Source organism: Rhipicephalus microplus, chromosome 3 (assembly GCF_043290135.1).
Source record: "Rhipicephalus microplus isolate Deutch F79 chromosome 3, USDA_Rmic, whole genome shotgun sequence".
Taxonomy (NCBI): Eukaryota; Metazoa; Arthropoda; class Arachnida; order Ixodida; family Ixodidae; genus Rhipicephalus; species Rhipicephalus microplus.
In genome coordinates, this window is record NC_134702.1 from 260,670,024 (window position 1) to 260,697,993 (window position 27,970).

General features: G+C 44.9%; 1 protein-coding gene across 1 annotated transcript in view; it reads left to right on the plus strand.

Moving 5' to 3' along the window:
- The first annotated feature begins 1,016 nt into the window (after positions 1-1,016).
- Positions 1,017-27,970, plus strand: part of LOC119173547 (gonadotropin-releasing hormone receptor) — a 310,701-nt gene continuing 283,747 nt past the window's right edge. The window contains exon 1 of the mRNA XM_075890965.1: positions 1,017-1,883. Within this exon, the coding sequence (XP_075747080.1) occupies positions 1,392-1,883 (492 nt within the window). The 5' untranslated portion in view covers positions 1,017-1,391. The remainder of the gene's footprint in view (positions 1,884-27,970) is intronic.

Genomic DNA, 27,970 nt, shown 5'->3' on the forward strand with positions numbered 1-27,970 from the left:
TGCGCAAGTACAGATTTCAAAGATAGTGGTCAATCTTAAGCAGTTTCTTTTTCGGCAGGCTATTATCTTTGTGATACGCACACCCTGCTTTGGGGCTTTTACGTTTAGGTCTTCAGTCGCCAATGAAAAGCACCTAGCTGTGTACAAATAATTTGTTGCTACGATATTCTCCTTAAATATTGATTGATTGATATGTGGGGTTTAAAGTCCTAAAATCACCATATGATTGTGAGAGACGCCGTAGTGGAGGGCTCTGGAAATTTCGACCACCTGGGGTTCTTTAACGTGCACCGAAATCTAAGTACACGGGCCTACAACATTTCCCCCTCCATCTGAAATGCAGCCGCCGCTGCCGGGATTCGATCCCGTGACCTGCGGGTCAGCAGCCGAGTACCTTAGCCACTAACTAGACCAATGCGGCGGGACTCCTTAAATGTTTATGACAATTTTAATGTAATAAACAATTTAAACCACTTGTTCTGTGCATGTAATGCACGGCACTTCACAGAGTTTATCTCATATTCATGTTTGTTTGGTGTAACTAAGGCTGATTCACATTTCACCGCGATGGAAAGTTCTATATTGCTAGTCCGGAAACTGATCTGGGGCGTCGAGATCATGCCAACCATTTATGAGCGACTTTTGGTAGTACTACATTTTATTATTCGAATAACTACAACATAGTAACATTAGTAGCGCCAAAGACATATTCTACGTATTTTGAACCGGCCATAAGAGGGCAACTTAGTCAGCTGTACGTTACACTTCTTTCCACACTTTGCGCAAGACAGCCCGAAAAGGCTCACGGAATTCAATCGACGCCTGAAAAGCGTATGTTCGTGTACCCCGAGATATGATGTGCATTCTTCGATGGGCGCTTTGCGACGTCTAGTGGATGTCAGAGAGCGCCAGCATGTGCTTGGAGTGCGAACTTTCTTGGCGGGAGAAGGGTGTGTGAGGAGGACCGCGATCGGTGCCGCACCGTCGGCGGCGACTCCGCACAGCGACCGAGGCGCGTGTCGCACGCGTGCGTGCCTTCTCCTCCCGAGAGGCGTGCCGCCGTGTGCGCCAGCTCGATGTCGGCTATGGAGTTTCGCTTGACGGGGTACTTTCTTTTCTTGTTTGCGGGCATGGCTCGCGCCTCTCTGACGCTCAGCCCTTCTACGTGCCACGAACTCCTACTATGCGGCGGCCTTCATCGGCCGGGCTTTCATATTCGGCTGACCTTCATGTTACCGGAAAACAAAGGCGCGTACATCTCCCGTTTCACAGCTCGTGTGACCGAGCGAGGTATTCGAAATAGGCCCACGTTTCACTGAGAGTGATACGGCCACGTGAATTTTGCTGGCAGTGCCACGCTTGCTGAGGCCGTCGCAGGTTCTGAAAAGAAAATGAACTACTCAAACGGCACGATCGCTCAACCACCGACGTTGTGTGAGGAGCACTGTGATCTGCCTTCGGCGCCGGTCTTCAAACACTCGTCTCTCGTCCGAGTAGTCGTACTGTGCGTGATCGGCGCCCTGTCTCTCGCGGGCAACTCAGCAACGCTGGCTTCAATTTGGACGCATCGACGTCGGCCTTCTTCGCTCTACATGCTGCTCGCCCACCTTTCTGTGGCCGACCTCCTGGTGACGTTCTTCTGCGTGTTGGCGGAAGCCGTCTGGACGTGGACGGTGCAGTGGGTGGCCGGCGACCCGGTCTGCAAACTTATCAAGTTCCTGCAGGTATTCGCGCTCTACCTGTCGACCTTCATACTGGTGGTGATTGCATTTGACCGCTTCGCCGCCGTGCGCTTTCCCATGCGCCGTGCCAGCGCCCGGCGCACTGCCGCTCGCATGGTGTATCTCGCATGGTCCACAGCAGCACTGCTCAGCTTACCTCAGGTAGGACTCAATCAAACTGTCAAAAAATTGGCAGGTCCCACACTTAGCGCGAATCGGTTTCATGCGAAGCAGCGGGCCACGGATTGTATATGCTCCATTTTTTGGCTCTTAGCCAAGTATTGCGAGGTATATGGACGCGCTTTTGTAGGTGTAGTAGTTCTGATCTCGCCGGCAGTATCGACTATAAAGGGTAACTTGCGGTCTGACGTAACGTTGGCACCGGCGTTAGAGAAAGCATGTCAGTATTATCGAAACCAAGTCCACTTTACGATGCGATGATGTGAAGTTCATCCGGAACTTTCATGGTCCCGTTCCTTCAACGTTAGGCAGCGTAACTCTCTGAATTACTGGAATAAAAATATAATGTTTATTCATTAGCATGCTCTAAAAACGGAGTCCACACAGGAACCACAACTGAACTTAACCAAACATGAACTTTTCATGTAGAAATACGTATGCAATGCTTGTTTTTTTGTTTAAAAAATGAGACAACTAGCACTGCAACCACAACTGGCGTTGCGTGGAGAATACATAAGGTATTTTTTCATAGCTCTTTCAAAATCTGACGTAGTTCTGTGCAAATATACCAGACAAAATGCTTGAATTTGATTGCTGCTTAGCTATACATGCAAATTTGTGACAACATTCGTGGAGTCAACGATGCTATGTCTGTTTTTCTTAACACTCTCGCAATGAAAATACTGATTCCTGTTCTCTAAATTTAAAGGCTTTTTTTTTCCTTCGAATGAGTGAGAGAAACAATCTTACTGGTACACAATAGGCGCAACGCGAGCTGAATTGATAGCACATCACTATGCCAACTCGAGGATGGTCAGGTTAAACCTTGTCGCACTTATAAAAACCGAAACCTACTGTACTGCTGGCTTGCCCAGTTATCCCCGTCTCCAGCGCCCACGTCTAGTTCGTCCCTTCTGCCGCTAAGGCCGTAATCTACGAGCAGCATGGAGCTAGTTAGCACCTGTCTGCTAACGTTAGCTTCAGCGTTTATGCTCATATTTCGGTCAACAGAGCATTCATATAGCCTAATTATTAGGCGTAGTTGCAAAATATTTCTTCAATGAATAATAGACCCTTTTCATAAAATACGCCATCTGATGATGAGCTTTTTGTCAGTTTCGCTTTGCAAAGGAGCGTGGGATAGCTAGCGTCATCATGAGGGCATGGAAAGCGAGCCGTCAATTGCGTGAACGCTGTGATTTTTGTGTTGACGGCTTGTTCTTTGTATCATTCGCGGCAATCGCACCCCTTTCTAGCTTGAACGTGCTCCTAGTACTCTCCGATAAGCTTTCTGAGCTGCTTCCACTGCACAATGAGCAATATTTTGTACCCTTCAAGGGGTTGGACGAGCAGTTTGGCTTGTTATGACTGGCAAGTCGTGGATCCAGCGTGCAAGAGATTTTTATCGGCGAGCCCTTCAGACGCGGTCCACGTCGTGCAGGATCACAAGAGGTGTCTGTGTGCGCTGCAAGAAACGTGCATCAGCGTCACTGGGACGCTGTCAGTAATTCTCTGACAGTAATTCTCCATTTCTCTACAGTGTTCGAGAAGCTTCAGGACTGCGGTAGATCATTTTGTGAAGATTACGCCTACTTCGTCAACATTACAGATTAGTCTCAAACCTACGTCACCGCTAGCCATGACGCTATAATATGCGATGGCAAGTGTATAAATGCCGACACACTTCGACGCTTCTCAGTTATCCGCCGGCCGTTTGCCGCTATCAGTGCCAGTGTACGTCTTGCTGTAACCTGACCTTCAGTTTCCTGGCCACAAGACTGGCCGTATAAACGGTTTCATCTGCACATCGAGTCTGCTGCCTTGGTCCACGTCACAACCTCGTGACATGTTGTGGAGGTGTCATAGAGTAACATAAAAATTACAAGAATGGTTACTCGGGCCAAAACGTGGCTGAGCTACGCAGCTTCACTCCAGCCGTAAGATGGCAACATATCACTTAATGTTTCAAGTAAACACGCGTACTAGTTTATTGAGTTGAACTGACTTTATTTTTTCTGTTTATAACGGAAAGGAAGCAAAATCTAAAAGCCATGTGGCCTGACAAAGGCTTCTGCTCCTACAACAGTTCAGCACGCAGGCCGTACGTAGCACAAGTCAATACAAAATATACTGTACGGACATATTCCACTGAATAGTCACGAAAATAAAAGAACGTGTGCATAAAAAAGTAGAAAAGCGAGAATAAACCCATTATGTCTGCAAAGAACAACAAAATAGTGTTACATATACACTGTTAGGTCATTTTGCCACAGTCAACAACTAAAATTTGCAATTAAAACACGAGAATTGAAAAATCACAGAGCAGCTTTGTCAGACGAACTAAATATTGTAGTAAATGAGCAATGTTATGAATGATTCATTCGAGGCTTTCATAACTTCGTCGTGAGAAAATGTATTCCATTAAGCAGGGGAAGTGCTTGATAACTTTGTAACTGTTTTCCATAATTCGTTCTTATTTTTGGTGTTTTCAGATGGTGATGCTGAAAGCTGTAACACTGGTTAGTGGGCGCATCCGTGATAGAATGTGTCCTGTTTTGTTTGATATGTTGCATTACCTTTTAATGCTACAGCTGATTTGCCTTTAACATAGAGTACTTGATAAAAACAGGCTGTGTTTTGAAATTCTGTAAACGTCCGCGATATCCCTAAAAGCCCGCGGGTCTCTTTTTCGCAGCACAATCAGCTTCTTATAAGTTTTTGTGTGGCCGTGCCCCAGATAATAATGCAGTAGGTTAGTCGGGAGTAAAATAGTGCGTAATACAACGAAATTTTCAGCCAAGAAGGAACCAGAGTATTCAATCTGTATAAGCAACCAACAGTTTTACCTAATTGTGTTACAACTTCATCCACATGTGTGTTCCAGGCCAAATCTTCCTCAAACCAGACTGCTAGAAATTTTTGACATTTAACCTTTTCAATAAGACTGTCTTGAAAACCAAGACTCTCGTTGCAGTTACGGGGTTGATTAGTCGGGGCAAATATATATTTTGTTCTGGAAGCGTTCATTTGTAATTTGTTCAGTCGTAACCATGAAGAGAGTTGCCTCATATAGCAGTTCACCTTTGACTCGTGACCTGGAATAGTGGCAGCTTCGAAGAAAATGTTACTATCCTCTGCGTACTTAACTAATTTTGGTTACTCGGGGATATCACACAAGTCATTATTGAACATCAGAGGTCCAAGTATTGAACCTTGTGGGGCGCCCATAGGGATTTCCGCGTAAGAAGAACATCATTATTTATGCTGGGGTACTGATATCGCTTTGTTAGGTACTTACAAATTTGTCTGAGTGCGTTACCCCGTATACCATACTTTTTAAGCTTATTAATTATTAAGTTGTGGCAAACCGAGTCAAATGTTTTTCAAGACCAACAGATAGACCTAATGTGTACATTCGATTTTGAATATTTCTTATAATTTCATGTTTAATATTAAGAGGAGCTCCTTCACAAGATTTTTTTTGAAAACTGTACTTCATGTCACTGATTACATTCTACTTATTAAAGAATATCTGTAGTATAACGTTCAAGGATCTCTCAAAGACTTCCGATAAAACAGGTAAAACAGAAATGAGCCTGTAATTTGTCATAAGATGCCTATCCCCTCCTTTGTAGATTGAGCACACTCGTGCTCTTTTTTGTAGATCGAGAAATATACCACTTTCGAACATCCTGTTTATGATATGAACTAAAACGGGTGCGATATTATGCGCAATATATTTAATTGGTGCTGGTTTAACGTCATCATGACCAGCAGATACAACGTTCTTCACTTTGAAGAGTAGCTGAGTTACTTCAGCAGCTGTAACAGGTGTAAGTATAATTGAGTGAGGTAGCCTGGTACAGTTCACGATAGGTGTGGTCATATGTCCCTCCTTATCAGGATTCTGGGTGCAGAAAACATTCATTCAAAGCAGCTGCAGCCTTCATACCCGTCAACACTCCTGTGGGTGTTTTTAGGTTGATGTCAGTGCTCTTTGCCTTCATGGCATTGAGGCCTCTGACTTCATTCCTAACTTTTCTCGGGTAAGTCTTTATCTAACCAAATAATTGTGTGTAATACCTAATTTTGCCAGCTTCAGTTCAGCATTCACCTCATTTCAAAATTTCCTAAGGTGACTAAACAGATCAGCACTTCCGCATTTTACAAACTTGTGAAACAACTTGTTTTTCGTCGTTATCATTTTTAACAAATGGGGATTTATCCAACGTTTGCGTATCTTCCTGCTCTTTTGGTTGCGTGGTTTCAGCGGAAATGCTTCGTCATAACAGTGGATCATTTTTTTCAAAGAACGAACCGTACGCAGAATTTGGGTCTTGCGTGTCAAACACACATGACCGATTTCTTGACAGTATCAAGGAGTGCAAAGTTTCTAATGCTGTGGCATAAAAACTCTATGTTATATCATTTCCTTTCTCCCTTCCTCTCGCTCACGAACATAAAAAATGAAGCAGAATATAGGCAGACGATCGCTTATCTCAGCTGATAGCAATCCTGCAACGCAGTCGATTGGGTGTAAGTTATACATCTATCCGGTAACGTTTACTTTATTTACTATACAGTACCTTTTCTAGTGCATTATACGTCTACATGTTCTTGCGTATGTGGTAGTAGTCTGAATACGTCTTTATTGTCTGCGATTGTGCGGTGTGATAACGTTGGGTTGGGATCAGGCATGAATCGGACGCAAGAGAAGTGCACAAGGCGTCGACGCGACGGCCACGGTGTCACGCTTTGTGTTCGTGAGCATTTGCGGCAATGAAGAAGTACGGGCAGCACCAGGGCGATGACATAAAATATGTGCGATAACATGCATGGCGTGCGTCGTGGTCTTCGCTTGTTCCAGCTGCCTCTCAGCCTGGCTGCTGGTAGGTACAAACGCCATGAATAGTATGTTAAGTACGTATTGCATTCGTCATTGAAGCCTTAACATAACATTTCTGACATTGTGTTGTTTGGCGCAGAGGTCTTTCTTGTGCTCTTCAATTCGCGTACTGTTTTCATGGATTGGTTCACACGAAAGAAAACTGTCTGGAATGCTTCATTGCACGTTTGCGAGAAATTTTTTTTTTGGCTTAAGAAATGGAATCGCCGCTCGCGTTGTTAAATTTTCTTTGTGCCACTACATGTATTCCAACGCGCTGCATGAGTGAGATTTTGTGAAATGGGCAGCTATGCTGAGTATGATTATCTGTGCCGTTCACTAATTGCTTGAAGCTCGAACTAACGCAATAAGAGAAGTGGTGAATCTAGAAAAACGTTTGCTAGCTGAAGCTAGGACGTCATCTTTGAGTGAACACTCCTGCCTCTTTAATGGCTTGCATGACGCCTAAAATTGCTTTGTTTTGGCTGCGGCAACTGCGTGTCGCTGTTTTTCGCGAAAAAGCGAAGTAAAGTGTGGAGGACAAAATTAGTGCGAAGGTTAGAAACAAACGTAGCCAACATATTTCTTTTCTTTTTTCGGTTCATGCCGGAGTCATGTGCTGAGGCAACTACTGACATCACGTTGTGCACTGAATGTGCAGCTGTGTGCGTTTAGTGCAGTTTTATTCTGCTGCGGTTCTTGTTATACTGTAGTCTATATGTTCATTTCTTGTGTGTAATTTATAATTATGATATGGCAGCTGTATTTTCACGCGTCGCAGTGCAATGAACCTTTTTTTGCCTGCGTTTATCAAACAATAACTAATTGGCATGTGCTTACCAAGAATATCACTTGAAAAAAAAATTCTCGCTCCTGCAATGATTCTCATGTTTTAATTAAATTGTGTGCGTAGACACACATTGACATTGTGTGCTTGTCGCTTTAGTGCTGCAGCTTACACGAAGCTCATCGATGCATGAAAACGACGCCCTAAAAAATTTAACTATAGCCTCAGAGATTGTCACGCACGTAGAAGTGGCTCGGCGGTTGTATAATATTCCTAGTCACTACAAACTGGTCTTCAAGACAGTATTTTCTGCGGTCTACCGTCTACAAGGCCGCAAAGTTTCACCACAACCGTTTGGTGCGCTGAGAACCCGAATCAGCCGCAGGGGCCTATGGAAGTGTCCTCTCTTCGCCTTTTATATTACTCTATGAAGGTGCTGCTTCTTTGATGTAATGGACGCCCCCGTCAGGCTGCCAACCCACCCCAAGCGGCGAAGAGGACGGCGACGCCGAACAGCGAGAAAGTCGCAGGCAGAGGTGACAGCGGCCAGAATACAGGCTCCTACTCGCAAAAACCAGGCAGGCCCGATTCACGACATTGACAGCGCCAACGATGACAACCCCCGCACAGCCTGCCCCAATCGTTCTCTGGCAGCCCTAGAAGCCACCAACCTTCCGCAGATCGTCAATCAAGGATTCGGGAAGCTGGCTTGAAGCATTCGATTGATTCGCCGCTTTCAACGCTTGGACCACCGAAGATAAGCTTCGACATGTGTACTTCACTTTGGAGAACGCAGCTTGTACCTGGTTTCCAAACCAAGAATGAACGCTGAAAACGTGGGAGATATTTTGCCCCAGGTCCCTCGCCACACTCACGAGCGTCATCCGTGAGGAGAGGGCCGAGGCCTTTCTCGAAACGCGCACCCAGTACCTAAACGAAAGCTTCGCAAGATTATCATGTTTGCCCCATTCATATGGCTTCGTCGTTCATTCACGTCACGTAATACCAAATTTGGTGCATGTGAAGTAGTGAAACGGCCGCGAGTGCGCAATGAGCGTGGCATGTAGTCATGTTCTTAAATGACACACACGTTATGATAATCGCATCTACTCTCGTCATATACTCGTCATATATACGGCGAGGGGGATCATATACGATCACCCTCACCGAACCTGTAACTCTTTCACCTTGAATGTAAACACCTAAAGGTAAACGGCGAAGACTCTATCAGCTCTAAAGGTCACCGTTAAGGCTGATAGAGCCATATACCTTTAGAGCCTAATACCTTTATATTTAGATTGTAATCTTTGTGAATCAGCATGTCAGTCAGTCAGTCAGAAAGACGAGAATTCCCCCGCCAGGTGGTACCGTCTAGAAGCCCCGCCCACGATGGCACCGGGAGGTTAAAGCTCTCGGCGACTTCGCAGGCTCTCTGGACAGCCCTCAGCTGCTGGTCCTTTGCGGAGCTGGTGATAAGCTGGAGCCAGTCTTCCTCAGTGGAGGGAGACCCTGAGCCCCCGTGCAAGTCGTGACAATGCCGCAGCATGTGCTGGAGGGTGGACCTCGAATGACCACAACGCGGGCAGCGTGGGTCTATTCCGTCTACGAATTTTGACCGAATAAACGGACATGGATACGTGTTTGTAACATTCGCAGGGTGATTGCCTGTGGTCTGTTTAGATGTGGGTGTGGAAGCGGAAACTTCCTACGCCCTAGCTAATAGTGCTTACAGACCTCGTTGAAAGTGAGAAGAGGGTCTCTTTGCCACTGCCCTCCCTCAGCCTCCGAGTGCCCACTTCCGGCGCGGTGTGTGAGACCTCACGCCTGGGAGTGTGCAAGTTCGTTGGCGTTTGGGATGGTTTCGTGAGCATCACTGCCCACATGACCAGGAAACCAAATTATATGCTTTTTGCCTGTCCAAGATGCAGCAGAGAGAACGCGCGCGGCTTCTTTGCACACCGAGCCTTTCATAAATGCTCTAGTGGCGGCTCGCGAGTCCGTGTAAATAGTAGACCGGTTCGTTGTGGCCATGGCGATGGCCACTGCCACCTGTTCGGTTTTGCGACAACCGAATTTTTGAGCGTAAGTGATGTCAGCAGCTCTCCCCTTAACGACATAGCTGCTGAAACAAAGTGATTGGAAGCTGCGTATTGCGCTGCGTCTACGAAGGCGACATTGTCCTCAATCGTAGCCGCTGTTTGAAGAAGAGCTCTGGCCCTTGCTTTGCGTCTGCCGCTGTTGTATTAGGGGTGCATGTTTCAAGGTACCTGAGATACCGTATACATTTCCCTGACTTTGATAGGGAGCGCGCACTCCCTCTGTCTGGCAATGGGAGACCGTATACCAATATGCGCTAGTAACTGTCGGCCAGCCTCCGTGGAAGCCAGTCTTGCAACTTGGGCGACCTGTTGTGCCTCTACTATTTCGCAGAAGGTGTTGTGGACACCCAGCGCCAATAGATGTTCAGTACTGGTGCTCTGTGAGAGACCCTGTACCTTTTTTTATGTTCTTGCGAATTATTGATTCTAATCGGGCTTCATCTCTCCTGCTGCACTTGTGGGCCAGGGCGACGTAGTTGATGTGGCTCCTTAGGAAGGCGTGAAAGAGTCTACGAAGGTTCTCCTCGGATAACCCCCCTCGTTTGTTGGCCACTCTCATGAATAATTTTGTCATGGAATTGGCTTTGGCGGCGATGCGTTCTAACGTGTAGGCGCTACTGCCATTCTCCTCCAGGAACATACTGAGGATTCTAACTTTCTTTACGATCGGAATAATAGAGCCGTTCGTTGTGGTGATCAAGATATTGGGGAAACTTTCTTTCTTTGCACCGATTCTTGGCCGGTAAAGGAGCAGTTCCGATTTATTAGCCGACAAGCAGAGTCCTGCCTTGTGAAGAAAATCTCCGACAACCCTGATCGCTGTTTGTAATCGCTCTTCAATTTGCCCATCACTACCTCCCTCGCACCAGACGGTGATGTCGTCAGCGTAGAAGGCGTGACCGAGACTTTCAATCTCGGCCAGACTGTGGGAAAGTGCTCTTAGCGATAAGTTAAATAAAAAATGGGGATAGCACTGCCCCTTGTGGAGTGCCTCTGGGTCCAAGATCAAACGTCTTCGAGCCGAGAGATCCTAGGCGAATGGTAGCTTTTCTTTTCTTAAGAAATGAGCTGATGTAGTTGTAAAAATGTTCTCCTAGACCCGCTTTTTTAATGGAATGAAGTATATGAGAGTGTTTGACCTTGTCGAAGGCCTTTTCCAGGTCAAGTGCCAGAACAGCTCTGGTGTCTCTGGAGACCCTGCCAATGATCTTGTGTTTTAAACGCAACAATACATCCTGCGTTGACATAGACGGCCTGAATCCAATTAGAAAAAATGGGAAGAGATTTCTTTCCTCAGCAAATTTAGTGGACCGCTTGAGGATAACGTGCTCGGCGACCTTCCCTGCACATGAAGTGAGAGATATCAGCCGGAGCGAGCCAAGCTCCAGGGGTTCCCCGGCTTCGGAATGAGGATGACGGTCGCGTCGCGCCACTCTATTGGAACCTCGCCGGTCTCCCACACCTCGTTGATTTTATTCGTTAGAAGCTCGATATCCTCGTCAGGCAAATTCTTTAAGAGTTTGTTACTGGTCCCATCGGGACCCGGAGCTGATCTGCCGTTGAGCTCATATAGAACCTCTCGTACCTCTGCGCACGTGAAGGGGGAACTAAGAGGGTCTGTTCCGTTCTCTGGCAAAGCAGGAGGGTAGTCATTGTGTGTGGCGGGTTCTGTGCAAAGATATCTCGAGAGAGCTCATCGATAATTTGTGTCCCTGTCAGACCAGACTTCTTTAGGTTGTGGATAAGTCTGTCAATTGTAAGCTGCTGATTGGTTTTGGTTTGTTTATCTCCCAGTAGATGTTTGAGGAGGTTCCACTTCGCACCACTCCTCATTTGCCCATCGACGGCATCGCCTACTTCGTCCCATTGCTGTCGAGCTAGCGTTTCACTATGCTCATCTATCTGCCTATTAAGTTCAGGAATTTTTTTGCGTAGGCGTCGGTTTAGTTTCTGCGTTTTCCATTGAGCCTGCATCGCGTTTTTAGCCTCCAGAAGGTGGGCTAATTGACTGTTCATGCGCTCTATCTCTCTTTCTGTCTTCACTTCCTTTGTGGAAGCAGCAACGTCTCCTTTGAGGCGAGTGATTAATTCATCAGCATGTGAGCCTTTATAACTTGGGAAGATAAAAAACACAAAAACGACGACCCACGTAACCAATAGAAGAGAGGATCCATTTAGAAGGTATACTTAGAGAATACGTGGTTAAGAGTGTAGTCATCAGCAAGCTTTCCTCGAGTTTACTGGTCCTATTTCGGAGCCCGAGTACTGATGCGTGTAGCGTCTCAATAAAGCATTGTATGGTGCACAGCATTTTTTTCATGCCCATAATTTCAGGTCGTAAGTGACTCTCGGAACCTACTTCTTTGGTTTCTGTTTGAATCGCCCGTTTTTTTAAATGCGAAGCATTTCTTAGCGAACTTCGGCGACATTGAGCGTATCTATCTATCTATCTATCTATCTATCTATCTATCTATCTATCTATCTATCTATCTATCTATCTATCTATCTATCTATCTATCTATCTATCTATTTATCTATCTATCTATCTATCTATCTATCTATCTATCTATCTATCTATCTATCTATCTATCTATCTATCTATCTATCTATCTATCTATCTAATCTATCTATCTATCTATCTATCTATCTATCCGCCTACGACTTTTAGCTCTCCTGGCCGTTTAGTTAATGGTATCGGGACCAAACTCGGTATGGCATAACATGACTGTATGAAAAACATGTTTGACAACATGAAAGTTATGATATATATGTCATGAATATTATGATTTACATTTCATGATCCTGCAGCTCTTGCGGTGGTTTCGTTCACATGACATGTTGCAAAACGGTGTGGTATCACATGAATGCCTGGCGAGCACAAGCGAGAGACGCTAACATAAAACTCATGATATTCGTGTCATGTAACATGACTAGATGCCCGCCCATGTAGTCATGTAACAACATGACCAATGTCACGCCCATGATGCACTCGTGGCCGTTTCGCTAGTGTCACATTTAGAAAAATTTGTATTATGGTACGTGAATGAATGACGAAGGCATGGGACTGGTGCAAACATGATAATCATGACATGCGTGTAATGTAACAACATGACTACATTCCACGCTCATGATGCGCTGGCAAACGTTTCGCTAGCTTCACTTGTACCAAATTTGTTATTGACGGACGTGGTGTGCGTGCTCGCCGGCATTCATTTCGTCGCGTCAAGCCGGCATTGCCACGCCATGTGCTGGTCCTGCCATATACTCGCAGGCGCGCTCCGCGTACGGTGCTTTGATGCGTGCGCGTTTCAGCACGTCCAGCGTCCCTCCGTGGAGAAAAGCGGGAGACGCAGTGTTGTCTGAGTAACGCATCAGCGCGAAATTCAGCATGTCGCATTTCGCGCCGGTTGCCGTCGAACCACGCCGACGGACGCTAGTCGCGCCTGGCGTCAGACTACAGAGTGCTCGCGTTTTGCTAAAGTAGCGTCGCTGTGCCCAGCGTGCGCTTGCGTCAACGCCAAATTGGAGTATATTGGGCCCTTCATGATGCGCTCACGGCCGTTTTGGTAGCTCCACGTATGACATATTTGGTGTTACGTGACGTCATTAGATGACAAAATATATGACTGGTCTAAACATGATAATCCTGACACGCGTGTCATGTAAGAACATGAGAAAATATCACGCTCATAGCGTGCTCGTGGCCCTTTCGCTAGCTCCACATATAATAAATTTGGTATCACGGGATGTGAATAGATGAAGATGGTAAACGACACATGCAAACATGGTAATCATGACATGGAAGCCATGTACGGCATAATTTACCTGCACCTTGTAACTTTGTGCTAATTTTCAAGTGACATATATCAACCTTTCCCATTCATGCTTCGTATATGATCGGTTCCCACTGTACGTGGTATCTGCCATTTTTTCGTTTTTTTAGAGCTGGAGCGTCTGAGTCTGAAGCGCTCACGTCTGGAGCACTAGCCGGCCCCGAGTGGTGTTCGGTATGTTTGTTTTGTGCTGACACACACGCTCGCACCTGAGTTCTTGCATCTCAGCTTTTGGTCTAGCTCGCGCATCACCGCATTCTCTTCTCTTAACCAATGTTTCCACACATGAACGTGTCTTCGTAAAATTTCCTACTGAAGAAGAAGAACACAAAGGTATTTGACAAAGGCAATTTCACATGGTTAAAACCTTGTATTGATTTTTGATGAACAACGTTTTGTCAACCAAGGAAGTCAATTTCACAGTCCTGAAGAACCACACATCTGAATTTCATCTCAGCAAGTGGCCTTGTTTTCGGAGATGTCTTTTCGCGAGTGTGTCGCTTATCTTATGCTACAGTTCGTGTTGAGAGGCAAGAAAAAAAATATTATATTTAGCACATAGCGGAAGCTTTAGTAATCTCGCAAAGTGCGCTCTATATTCATAAGTAACAAGCCCTTCTTGCCTGTCGAGCGTACGAAAAGGCGTCCTAGACTTTCACTTGCACTACAAAGCAGAATGCCGTAATTCTATTCCGGAATTGGATATGCCACATTGCTCGATTCGAGAGCTTCAGTTTTCTTCGGAGAGCACTTGCTGTATGCGTTCAGGTATTTTGAGGACTTCATTTGATTTCCCTACTTACACTCGAAAAATATTGTCACTGATACAACATGAGAGAAAGTGATGGTAGTTGTGAGTAGAAAGATGATAAAGTGCCGATCTAGTTATTGTTTTCTTCATTACGGAATGAAACATCTCGGTGAGCAAAAACGAAGGGTTGTTGTAGGCCAGCCAAGCTACGCAACCTTTTCTTGAATTGTATTCGTAAAAGAACTTGAATATTTATTTGGTGTTTAAAAAGGCAGCGTCGTAAGCCAGAAACAATTTAGTGTTTTTTGAAAAAAATACTGCAGGGCATTTTGTCCGTGTTCTAATATTTATTGTCGGGTACATTCTAAATATTGTGCAATTATTATGGCATAGCCTCATGAAATGCTTCAGGAATTTAGGACCACCTGAAACTGTTAATGTTCACGGTCTGAAACATTTTCTCTTCCTCCAGAGATCCCGCAACCTTTGAGTATGCAGTCAAGCACCACAATCTTGTGCTGGCTTCTTGCTTGGAGTCGATACTAATCCCTACAATCCTAGACCTGCATAGTGCATTTTGCTGGTTTTGACCTCAGGACATATTTATTTATTTATCTGGATACCCTAAGGAACCCGAGGACATTATATACACAGAGGGGGGGGGGGATACGAAGAAACAAGAAACAAATACCCGCGCATGCGTTTTTTCTTTGTGTCCTGTCTTGTTGCGCAATTTTGTCAGATGTTCCCGTGACAACTTGCCCAACTTTCATTGCTTCTCTGCAGTAAACATTGTACTCGAGATACTAGGGCACTAGAAGCCATATCAGACAGCATACAGTGTTCGCTCTATGAAAACAACGTGGCACTGTGCACGTTCATGAATGTTTCTTGTGTGCGTGCCACAGCAAGCTTGAATTAGGAAGACAGGATAAGGAGCATGCATCGTGCGTGGTCTCTATTTGACTTTAAATAACTCGAAATACTCAGTGGTGAATGGTGAGTAGCTGTGTGGGTTTAACACAACAAAACAAACGGGTATAAATTCAGGAATGATTTAAGATAGAACAACTACCTGGTGATATTTGATCACAACAGGAAGGACTCGCTCCCTCCACCGATATGCACTTAAGTCCATGTGTCAGCGGTACCGATGATGGCGCTCAGCTTAGACAGCAGTGAATGCATGGTGTCAGATATGTGTTCCGCCGCAGCATGTCCCATTTGTTGACAATGGGAACGTGGCATTGCAAGATCCATATTGAGCTGAACAAAAGAGGAGCTCCTCTGCAGTACGTTTTTCCTTTTTTTTGCCTAAAAACTATACTGCGTTGTTTGCCTGGTTTACCATGTTTTGTATACAAGAAAAAGAGTGCGTTAAGATTATTGAACGCTTTCGTGAAAACTACGTCACATTTAGGAGCAGTTATCTAGTCTTGTGGTAACAAAATGTCCTCGTGAAGAGACACGTTCAGGCTTTGACCTCACTAAAACATTTCTAAAATTGCTCCTGCTCCGTTATGTTTTATCCTGTTAAGCCAGCGCAGCAGTACGACTCTTACTGTTGAGCGCTTTTCTTTGTTCAAAGTTAAACCAAGACAACGCACAATGTATGCTAATTGTCGTGTCGTCCTGATCGAAGTGTACTGTGGTGCACACACAGTGAAAAATCATTCATGAACGCACGCAGCACCATGGCATTTCGAGAGACCAAGCAAGCTCTGCTGTGAAAATCTGCTTGCAGCACCCAATCATCACAAATAAAGGCTGAGAGGTTGGCGTCGCACAAGGTTTAATGCAGATTATTGGCCCAGTTCGTGCAAAACCTTGAATACTGTGCACTGGCCAGCAATGCGGCAAGCAAGATCCGCCGTGGCAGATGACACGGTTCAAAACAACACTCCTGAATCATCTGCGTACGCGCGAGCGGCTGTCGGCGCGTGGTTGTAGCGCTGGCCACATCAAAATTCCACGTGCTTCGAGATTTCCCCCAAGTGTGAAACAGCCTGTACATGCTGTACCGGCCCGGTCAATTCTGGTCAGTGAAAACTCCATCGTGAAACTGGTCGAAGACACAGCCAAATGTCGAATTCCCTCCAAGGTAGACATCTGGGCACGTTGGTGTTTCATCTTTAGGAACGGTAAAAGCGCACTAAAAACAGACACAAATAAGGCACGCACGCACGCACACACACACACAACACACACACACACACGCACGCACGCACGCACACACACATACACAGACACACACACACACACACAACCACCCACCCACCCACCCACCCACCCACACACACACACACACACACACACACACACACGCACACACACACACACACACACACACACACACACACACACACACACACACACAGGGTGAAAATAATGACTATGCGCACATCAGTGACGGAGTAGAAGCAGATCATTACTAGGTACAAGCCAGACGCGAAGATAATCAAATTCATTTTCTTCTCAATGCAATAGAGGGCATTGTATTACACTTGTTCTTGTCGTTGAGTGTTTCTCTATTTTATGTGTGTGTTATTTGCGGCCAAAGCATGTCATTATTACATTTGTCAGCGATCTTTTCAATCTCCCCGGCTTTCTATATTTCGCGTGTAAGCTGACCTCAGTTTTTGCAAAAATTCTGCATTTTTCAAACCCAAAACAACCACTCTTCTTATATTGCACTGCTAAAAAGCCGCCTGTCACGTTTCCAACATTGTAGTGGTGTTCAGGCAGCCGTTCATTTAGGCAATGACCAGTTTGACCACCCCGCCGCGGTGGTCTAGTGGCTAAGGTACTCGGCTGCTGACCCGCAGGGCGCGGCTTCGAATCCCGGCTGCGGCGGCTGCATTTCCGATGGAGGCGGAAATGTTGTAGGCCCGTGTGCTCAGATTTGAGTGCACGTTAAAGAACCCCAGGTGGTCTAAATTTCCGGAGCCCTCCACTACGGCGTCTCTCATAATCACATAGTGGTTTTGGGACGTTAAACCCCACATATCAATCAATCAAACCAGTTTGACCGACGTAGCAGCAGCCACAAGATAGCAGCAGGCAATACCACCTCACAACGCAAACAACAAACTTCTGAGCTTTGTTTGGCACCCCCAATTTTTGTTTTCATTTTTTTGTCGTGATCTTGCACAGCTTTCCCAAATTACTTGGTGCTGAAAAAAAGCGCAGGCACCTCGACCCGCGGCGCAATATTTTCCAGAATATGGGAAACCGCGTATAATAAAATACCCTTGTGCGATTCCCTTGCTCTAATGTTCTCGCATCAGGACGGGCTTCGTTTTGCAGTCCTTCAAGATACATTCAGCCACGGGGAGTAGGAAAAGCTGAGGCAATCCTGCAATCAGCCGCATGCTTCGTTGCTGGTCAGAACTGAATTGGACCTTATGGTGGCACAACTTCTTTAAGGCACTCCTCTAACAAAGCTTCGTAATCCCTCTTTTCACTAGTTTAGCATGCGCTGAGTAGTAGGGCAGTAGAGGTTTACGTGCACGTGGTCCACAATGAATACAGGAGTGGTCTTTACTTGGTGACAACCGAGGGCCCAAAAGCCTCATGGTGGCGTTCTTCGGGAGCGCATACGTCACCTCTAATAGCACGAGACACTCTTTCAACACTGGCAACGGGACGTTGAAGTTAGTATTTACATCTTCGAAAGGAAAAGTAAAAAAACAAAGTCGTCGACATATCTAAAACTTTTTACTACTTTTGTATCCAGTAATCCTGCTGACAGCTTCACACAATTCTGAGCTTAAAATAGGTCACACAGTCGGGGAGCTATAGTCAAGAACTGATACAGATGCTTTTTTTTTTGGAAATGTGCACAATCTACTCATAAACCGAAGTTAGACATAAGATACAACGTCAGAAGTTCTAAGAAATGCCCACATGAGACACCGACCTCGTTTACAAACCTAATGACACAAATTCATCAATAAATTCTTCAATGAAACACAATAAATTAGAAGGAGGCATACAATAAAATTTTTACCGTGGATACAAAACACCTGAAGGCATTCGTCATGGTTTAGTTTCATAATATGAACAACCTCTTCGGAATTCCTCACAAGGATCACTGATAGGTAAAATATCAAGCTTGGCTTGAAGGAACAACGCAACTTGTTGTTGCCAGGTGTCATGTTCAGAGATTATAACTCTGACGGGAACATATATTTTGTGAGTCTTTGCTGTGAGAAACACGGCTAGACGATCGCGCTTTTCCTACGCCACCGCCAGCGATAACGCTAAAACATGCGATGGCAAGAGTATAAATGCGACGCACTTCGCCGCTTATCAGTAGTTGATCGACGGCCGACGCTCTGTTCGCCGCTATCAGTCCAAGGCTGCTACTGTAATCGGACTTTCCGTTTACTAGGCACAGGTTCGCCCAAATAAACAGTTAAATTCCAACGCAAATTCTCCTGTCTTCGGCCACGTCACCACCCCGTGACAATGTGATTGTAATTAAGAGACGCTGCACTGGAGGGCACCAAAAATTTCGACCACCTGGAGTTTTTTTAACGTGCACCTAAATCTGAGCACACGGGCTTACATCAGTTTCGCATCCACCGAAAATGAAGCCGCCGCAGCCGGGGTGCAATCCCGTGACCTGTGGGTCCGCAGCCGATACAGACTGCATTTCTTAGCCACTAGACAACCGCGGCGGGGCTGTTATTTAAAGGAGCCGATGTGGTTATGCCACGGCCATTACGATCAGAAATGCATAGTCGGCTACATGAAGGCCACTTAGGCATAAAGAAATAACTCGCGAAAGTGAGGCTTTTGATGTTCTGGCGAGGAATGACTCGGGACATTAGGAACACTATCAGCAGATGTGACACTTGCAAGATCGATGCGTATTCTTAGCAATAAAATTCGCTTTTGATGAAAGAAATTTCGCATTTTCCATGGATTCATGTTGGACCAGGTCTATGCCAAGTAAAGGGTGCCTGGTGATCTACGACGCGTTCTACAAGTGTCCCCAGATTGTAGAGCTACAGGATGCTTCAGTACTTAAAGTGATACGCAAAGTTTTCTCCATTTTCGCTAAGCTTTGAGTGCCAATGAATGTTCTCAGCGACAATGGGCCACAGTTTACACCAAGAGAGTTTGCCCGCTTCATGGCGTCGTTCGACTTCAAGCACAATGCGTCAGATGCTCGCTTCACACTTTCAAATAGACTAGCCGAAAAAGGTGTGTAAGTGGTGAAACATATCTTCAAGAAGACACAGCATTCGAAAGGTGACTTTTATGAGGCCTCCTGAATTATCGCGCAAGCCTTCTGGAGTGCGGCAGTTGACCTGGTATATATCTGATCAATCGCCGCCTCAGGTCCAGTCTTTTCGATTCTAATATACTTCGCAGCCGAAAACTCACAAAGTGACCTCAACATGGTGAACCTAAAGAAACGCTTTCAAGTCTTCTGCCAGGGGACTTTGTTGGCCTGAGAAATCAGAAGGAATGGTCAAGAAGTGCGACGGTGATTAACAAGGTTTTCTTGTTCTTACAAAGTACTTTATGAAGATGGTGAGGAGCACAGGTGAAATAGACAGCGCCTTCGACCGACCTCGGGCGCCTTCAGATTTAGTAGTCTATACGAAGATGACATGACAAAAAATGTGCAGCCACCACACGATTCGGATGTGCCTCGAACGCCTGACCAAGATTACGACGGCAGAACTAGGTCATCCTCTCCTGTGACTGAACCAGTAGAAACTTACATCAAGCCAGAAAGAATTTACGACACAAGTTACTGTCCTGCGACAAGCAGTTCCAACAGATCATCGAGATATAGTGGTGACCAATGCATGTTCGCAAAGAAAGGGAGATGCAGTGGATATTATACAGTCCTCTAGCAACCCCAGGCTGCGTCTCCTTACAATAGTTCTAACGATTAACCAGCGTTTGCTTATGAGATGCTACAGGTACCGCAGCGTCGTGTGGTCTCTCGTGCCGGAGTGCGTCTGTTCTTATAGCATGGCTTAGGCCCAGCGTCGGGCACTAGCACCAACTCCTTCGTTTACATCGCAGTGATATCCGACATGATAAAACAGAGATACCGTACAGCCGAACTCCTAGCTTTGCCCCCTCGATGACGATTTTCTTCCGAATATGCAACATCTAAAGCGTTCGCTCATTCAAGGTCATCGACCCACCTGGAATGGTCGATGTCGCCACAAAAGGCGCCGACAACATAAACCAGGTTGATCTGCTTAACGCCACCCGCACACCTCCCGGTACATCCCAGGCTGATCTCGCGCTCATCCATTCAGCGTCAACCCCAAATTTCACTGTCATTTTGAAGCCACACCATAACTTATCAACACAAAGCAAACGCCTAAAATTGTATTTCAAGAACCACCCAGGGTCGTTTGTAGACTGTCATGGAACTCCCGCGATATTATTTCACCTTCTAAGCTCACTGTCCGTAAACAAACTACCTGCGCTCTTTACGGGTAGTCGCAGTGCAAGGTGTGTCGGCACATGGTAACAACGGAAACTGTAATTAGTACATCCATTGGCTTTCAGCAATCAGGCGCAATCAAAATTGTGACAGCTCCTACGTAGTATACATGCTTGAATGTGATGCCTGTAATCTTCAATATATTGGTAAACTGAAACATTGTTTAGAACGTGATATAGTAGTTATAAGTCACACGTCAAAACACTTTCAAATTTGTCTCTGTCGAAACATCTGACAATGCCTGGTATTTATTTCGACAATATTAAAGCAACGGTATTGTAATGTAGTTTCCGCTAACACCGCAAGCGGAAAATCAGCGAATCGTTTCTGGTATACATGTTCAATACCCTTAAGTCTAGAATAAAGAGACATGTAGGCGTACCCACTAGTCGACCTTCCACTACATAACGCGTGTGATATCACGTCGTCTGAAGATTTTTATTTTACTGTATTTCAGTGATATTTCTTATTTTTCGCACAACTACTCTTGTTCCCTGCTTCAAAAAAGCAGCTCACCTGGTAGTCTTTAGTAGGTATTCGTTTGTTTATATCATCTGCACGTATCGTTGTCACAATGCATTTTCTTAAAACTGAGCGCAAATTCAATGAGCACAAAAATAAAGACAGAAAGATACGGATAGCGCCCTGTCCTATCTTATTGTGTTCGTTCCTTTCCTCGTTGATTTGGCACTTCTAAGTTTTAATAGTATGAACCAACTGGCCCAGCAACGCGTTCTTTCATGTCACAATGCATTCTCATTGCATTCTCACAATGCATTCTCACAATCAATCAATCAATCAATCAATGAAGCTTTATTTTCATAAATAGATATATGCAATTACAGGGATTATTTGGACCGATAGCCTAAAGTGGCTAGTGGACGGTCCAATACAATGTGCAACATAAAAAAGTGTACAGGTCAGCTCTGAGGTAACAACATAAATAAAAAAACAATCATGTGATACAGATAACACAGTAATACATTTTTTCTTGCAGATATGCATATTTATTAGCTTGCAGCTAGTTTCTATACATAGGCACTTATTAAAAAAATACAATGAAAATCGAATCACACACACATGCTTACATGTCTTGACTCCACAGAAAAAATGATTTACATGCCATGCTGAAATTATGTGCCGTTTTAATCTCTAGGGGGACCGTGTTCCATATTTTTGTTCCACTAAACTGTATCAGTCTTTCTCCGTAAACATTAAAACATTTGGGCAGATTGAAATTACCATTCGAAGCATGTCGCGTATTGCGTTTAGGAATTGAAAAAAGATCAGCAGGCAAAGGTGAAGTTCTATTAATTATGTTATTTACTGAAACAGCAATTTTGTAGTCACTGCTGTCACTTCACGGTTTAGGTTTAGGTTCACGGTTTAGGAAACGATTGACTCACAATTTTCAAGCTACTTCATCACATGAGACAAAGCGCTGAGAGCTAGGGGGGCAGCACATGTTTCGGGACGAGCTCTTTACACCTGACACCGAGAACTTGCGGCAAAAGACGGTGCCGCAACTTTCTACTATGTCTGCCATTCGCATTCTACGTTGCCTGACAGTGAGGTCTCAAGGTAAAAGAGGTGTGTTATTTTGAACAGCGTGGATGAACCAGACACTTGAAATGAAAAAGTGGCATAGTACCACAATTTTACAAACTCTTTCGTAAATTACAAATGTCTAAACATGAGAGACCTCTGAAAGATACTCGGGATGTTGATGGCGTCCATTAGTACCATGTGTCAACGAATAATACATGGTGTGTTCTAGTATTGTGCTCACTCTGGCATAAATAAATCAATTTCGAGTGTTTTTGTAAACAGATATTTTGTGCTTGGTTGAGTGTGGCATTTTTGTCGCTATTCTGTTATGTCATGCGTTAAGGTAAACCACTGAAGCGTCACAACATATGCAACAAGACGCGTCAGAATATAAGCTTCACAGACTAATTGCTCAATCTTGCCGGTTTTTTACGTTGTTATACAATGTGGCAAGAACAGGACAGCTCTTCCAATCTGATATACCCCAAAATATGCTTATGTTCTGTTTTCTCTAGCATTTGTCTCCATTTGTCGTCTAGTTCTGTTCGTAGAATAAATATGCTTTGCGCCGCAGACGCGTGCACCTTGGCCGGATGCCAGCACTTTGCGCTTCTAATTCTAGCAGTATTTGCCATCCCGGACATTTCAATGAAAGAATTGCACATCCAACATATGTCGGACAAACATGAGGGAGATGAGCTTAGCAGAAAGACATGCCGTTTCGCCGAACACTGACTAAGGTAGCGGTTCGGTGAACAGAGATCACGTCCGGCGCAAATGACCATAGCGTGTGACGACCTCTGCTTACGCAACAGGTGGCACCTACGAAGCTAATACTATTCATTCATTTATTTGCAAATACTGCAATCCTACGTGGGGTACCATAGCAGCGTAGAAATAGAAATCAGGAGTATTGTATTGTAAATATAAACAAAAATAAAGTTATGTGAGAGAAGCAACGCTGGATCGACGATGCTGTTGACAAAATATATTATAACAAATAGTTGTGGCGTGACGAATGATGATGATGATGATGGTGGTAATGATTGTCTCATATTTCTGGCCCTCACCCAGAAAGACGGATTGGGAAGAACCAGGCGGCAGGATCTTTAAGTTAGTCAGTTAGGTGTCTGAAAGCATCCAGTGAAATTTAAGCAAAAAATTAAAACAACAAGTTGTAAATAATGTACGAAAATGCTAAACTAGCAAGCGGTCAAGTAATAGTATAGTCTCAAAGCCAAAAATAATAAGATTAGACTAACAATGTAATCTTCTTGTTTTCATTATGTACGCAAACACATAAGAGCAAACCTCCCTGTGGCTATACGCTAATGAAATCCCTCCACAAAATAAAATCAATACTGCAACGTTCATTTCTAAACCTACCTTTTAAATGAGATCGACAAGGTATCTCTGTTCCTTTGATAAGGATATCGGCAACAAAATCAAAATAACTGGTCTTTGTTTCTATTTTCTTGCAAAATAGTCATAACAAAGTTTCTGTGAGGCCAGCTTTATGCAGGTTTTTTTTCAGATGCGTATTGTTCAGCGTAATCAGGTAATTGTAACTTCTAACTTCCAAGATCCACCCCAGTGTTTATTTGAGCTAAATATTAAATTTACGAAGTTTCTGACTTCATCCAATGATGACTTGTCTATTTCCTTGTGCAAACAAGCACCTATATATCTTAATGCTGTTGCGTAAGCCAAATCAGATAAAATAGAGAAGAGGGGTCCGCCTAAGGATGCTTTGGCTAACAATTCTGCTATATCACTCAGATACATTTAGCAGTGGCCAGGTATCCATAACAAGTTGAATATTCTCAGGTTTCCTGGTAATAAACTACTAATCATACTCATTGTTGTTAAAACTTTTGCTGTAGGAAGTGCAGTACGTTCTGAGAGAGAATCACTAAGTTGCATGAAGTTTTCGAAGTACTAGAACTATAGCGAAAAATCTAGCAATGAGCATAAGCGTATAATTTGTTAATCGAACTGACAGGGACGAGTGGACAGGTCAATAGGTGCCTACTGCAGCTATTGCGTTCAATACGAATGCATCCATCGCAATAATGTTTATGAACGAATGAGTCAAATAATTTTGTAACGATTATTGAAATAATGAAGGGGCAGTTGTGTTTCAATGGAAGGAAAAATGTCGTCAAATTATATGTGAAGTTTTCAATTGAGCATACATGATGAGGTAATCTTATTCATATTTACAATCGGAGCTTCTAGCAGCGCTTGAACAAACCTAATGTTGGAAGCTGTAATCTTGATCATTGTGGTCCGAAGAATACGCTTGGTTCTTGATTAAAACCGTAAGAAGCTCGTCTCAGAGGTGAATTGTACATTTTTTTTAAGTTTTAACGTTAGGTATCTAAAACTGATTTAAGAAAGGAGGAAAACGTGATCCACTCACAAAACATTATTTGCAACAAACTTGGGGAGCGCAAGACAAAAGCGCAAACTAGGAACCCTGGTGGTTGGTGGGTCATGACGATTGTTATAGTCTTAGTTTGAAGTAAGCGCTCGCCTTTTTGTCCCTTCGTCATCGTTCTCAGCTCGGGCTATCACAATTATCTTAAGAAGCGCCAAGCTTTTCTTTCCAATAATATTAGCTCACTGATTTTATACTGTGCAGTACCAGAAACTATTAGGCCCTGAAATTTCATAATGGGCCCTACATGCATCTTGTAAATCATTATCGATGTATTTCTTCGCGATCATGTTTTTCTGTTGCCAAACTTTTGTTACCACCCCAAGGCACGTGTTGTTTTACAGCCAACTTCTTCTATTAGGCTGTACCAATTTAACGTTCTGTTATATACCATACCTAGTTATTTCAGGTAATCGATCTGGGGAACGATCCTGTTGCGATACATCAGTGAAAGGTTAACAGGATCCTGAAAAGAGAAGGAGAGAAGCGCAATTTTTAAATGCGAAGCATTTCTTGGTGAACTTCAGCGAATTTGAGCGTATCTATCTATCTATCTATCTATCTATCTATCTATCTATCTATCTATCTATCTATCTATCTATCTATCTATCTATCTATCTATCTATCTATCTATCTATCTATTTATTCATCTATCTATCTATCTATCTATTTTTTATCTATCTATCTATCTATCTTTTTATCTATCTATCTTGTTACAGGGGTTTATAAAGGTACGCAGCAACCGAGACGATAGCATCAAGAGCAGGCAAGACGTAGCCAGGGAGCGAACAGCTGAGCGAGGCAGGTGATGGCAATGCGCTTCTGCACGTGCCTATGTTATTCCTCGCAATCTGGCCCTGTATTGAGAGGTAGCCATCCTGGTTACCTGGAGAGAGGTCATAAGAGCATAACATGGTTTGAGACGGTTATAGTGGGCTGTTTCTGGCCCCCGACAACGAAGGCCGGAAAATGGCGTAACGGGTTCAACCACATAAATAACAGGAGAAGCCTGTGCAACCATGCGGTAAGGTCAGTGGTACTTTAGAATTAGCTTAGACGAAAGGCCTGGAGCAGCAACTGGCGGTACTCAAAGCCACGCGAGGGTCAAAAGGGATGCCGGTGACGTGGCGCTCTTTTTGGCGTCACTGTTGGTTGCAGGTGAAACGGCATTTCTCGGCATGTTGAGCCGCTGCAGACACAGGTTGGCAGTCGTCCGGTTGATATGGTAGAATCGTATCGATGGCGCTGGAAGGTGCACGGCCGTATAGCAAAAAAAAAAATAATGAAAATCTGGCGGTGGCTTGGGAGGTGGTATTGTACGCGAATGTGACAAACGGAAGAACAAGAACCCAATTGCAGTAGTCTGATGCAACGTACAACGGCAGATGTCACCAAGAGTTCAGTTGAATTGTTCCGTTAATCCAACTGGCTGTGGGTGATTAATATCCAGTAGTGGTGTGGTGAATGATTCTTCATTTGGATAGGAGTGATTGCTGCACGTCTGACAGAAATACATGGCGGCGATCACTGAGCAGTTCACGAGTGGCACCTTGGCGGAGAAAAAAGCTGCGTAGAATAAACGAGGCAATGTCTTTCGCTGCTGCGGGAGGTAATGCAGCTGCTTCAGCGTATCTTATAAAATAATCCACGGCGACGACAATCCAGTGGTTTTCAGCGCCAGTGCATGGCAGAGGTCTGTACAAATTGCTGCAGAAACAATCAAATGGGTGTGCTGGGCAGGGAAGCAGCTGAAGAGGCGTGAGAGTGGTTTGCGTCATTTGATAACGAGGCAAAAACGAACGTATTTGCATACGAAGCTGTACATACCGCGCCAATATTAGCGGTGGCGAAGGCGCGTGTACGACTTCAACACGCCGCTGTGACCACACTGCGGGTCATTGTGGAAAGCGGAGTATAAATTGTGGAAAGCGGAGTACTTTTGGCAGCAGTGGTTGCGGCTAGAGGACGGCGCTCTAATTCCCTGCTTCTGCGCGATACAGGTTGGTGACAGCCAGCTCGTTTCAAGGACGATCACCTATCCGCCGGTCGATAACGTTCATTCAGCTGCCTGCTGATCGCAACTGCACGGTCACTACACGTGTCTGGGAAACCTGCGTCATCTGCGCTTGGTTACCCTCACCACCGACGGAAAAGACGTCACTGGACAGCTTGGCCTGCCACCCATAGGCGCCTTGGACCCTACATAAGGATTCCCTCTAGTCCTGGCTCGTCACTTTGGCAGCAGTGGTTGCGGCTAGAGGACGGCGCTCTAATTCCCTGCTTCTGCGCGATACAGGTTGGTGACAGCCAGCTCGTTTCAAGGACGATCACCTATCCGCCGGTCGATAACGTTCATTCAGCTGCCTGCTGATCGCAACTGCACGGTCACTACACGTGTCTGGGAAACCTGCGTCATCTGCGCTTGGTTACCCTCACCACCGACGGAAAAGACGTCACTGGACAGCTTGGCCTGCCACCCATAGGCGCCTTGGACCCTACATAAGGATTCCCTCTAGTCCTGGCTCGTCACTTTGGCAGCAGTGGTTGCGGCTAGAGGACGGCGCTCTAATTCCCTGCTTCTGCGCGATACAGGTTGGTTCCTTACTTATTGTTTTGTCTTGGAACTCCTTGCCGCTCCCACTGCTGCCAGCAGTTTTTGTAGTTTTTAGCGTTGTCTTTATTATACTCTTTTTTAGTGTTTTCTACTATTGCTGATGATTATTAGTGTTCTAAGCATTGCATCATGCCAACCACGGCCGAGCTTTCGAGGCAAATTGAGCTGCTTCGTGCTGACCTTGCAGAAATGAAGAATAGCTTGCAAGTGCATAGCCAACTCTACGAGTCCGTTAAGAGCAGAAATGAAGAATTGTCCAAAGAAAACAAAGAACTCAGGGACGAGAGTAAACAACTATGTAATCGTCTGGCTGCCTTGGAGCAATACTCACGCTTAAACAATGTTGAGATAAAGGGTATCCCTGACACGAAAGGTGAAAACTGCCTTGCTATAATGCAGGCAATTGGTGAGAAAGTTGGGTGCCCCGTTGAGCCGACAGACATCGATGTCGTCCACCGTGTCCCGGCGAAAAATGGATCGAACATTATAGCGAGATTTTGCTCCAGGACAAAGAAAGCAGACTTTGCTTCCAAAGCACGGAAAGCACGAATCACGACGGGTGTCATTGGCTTTCGTAAAGAGACGGAAAAACCGGTGTTTGTTAACGATCACCTAACCCCAGAAAACAAGA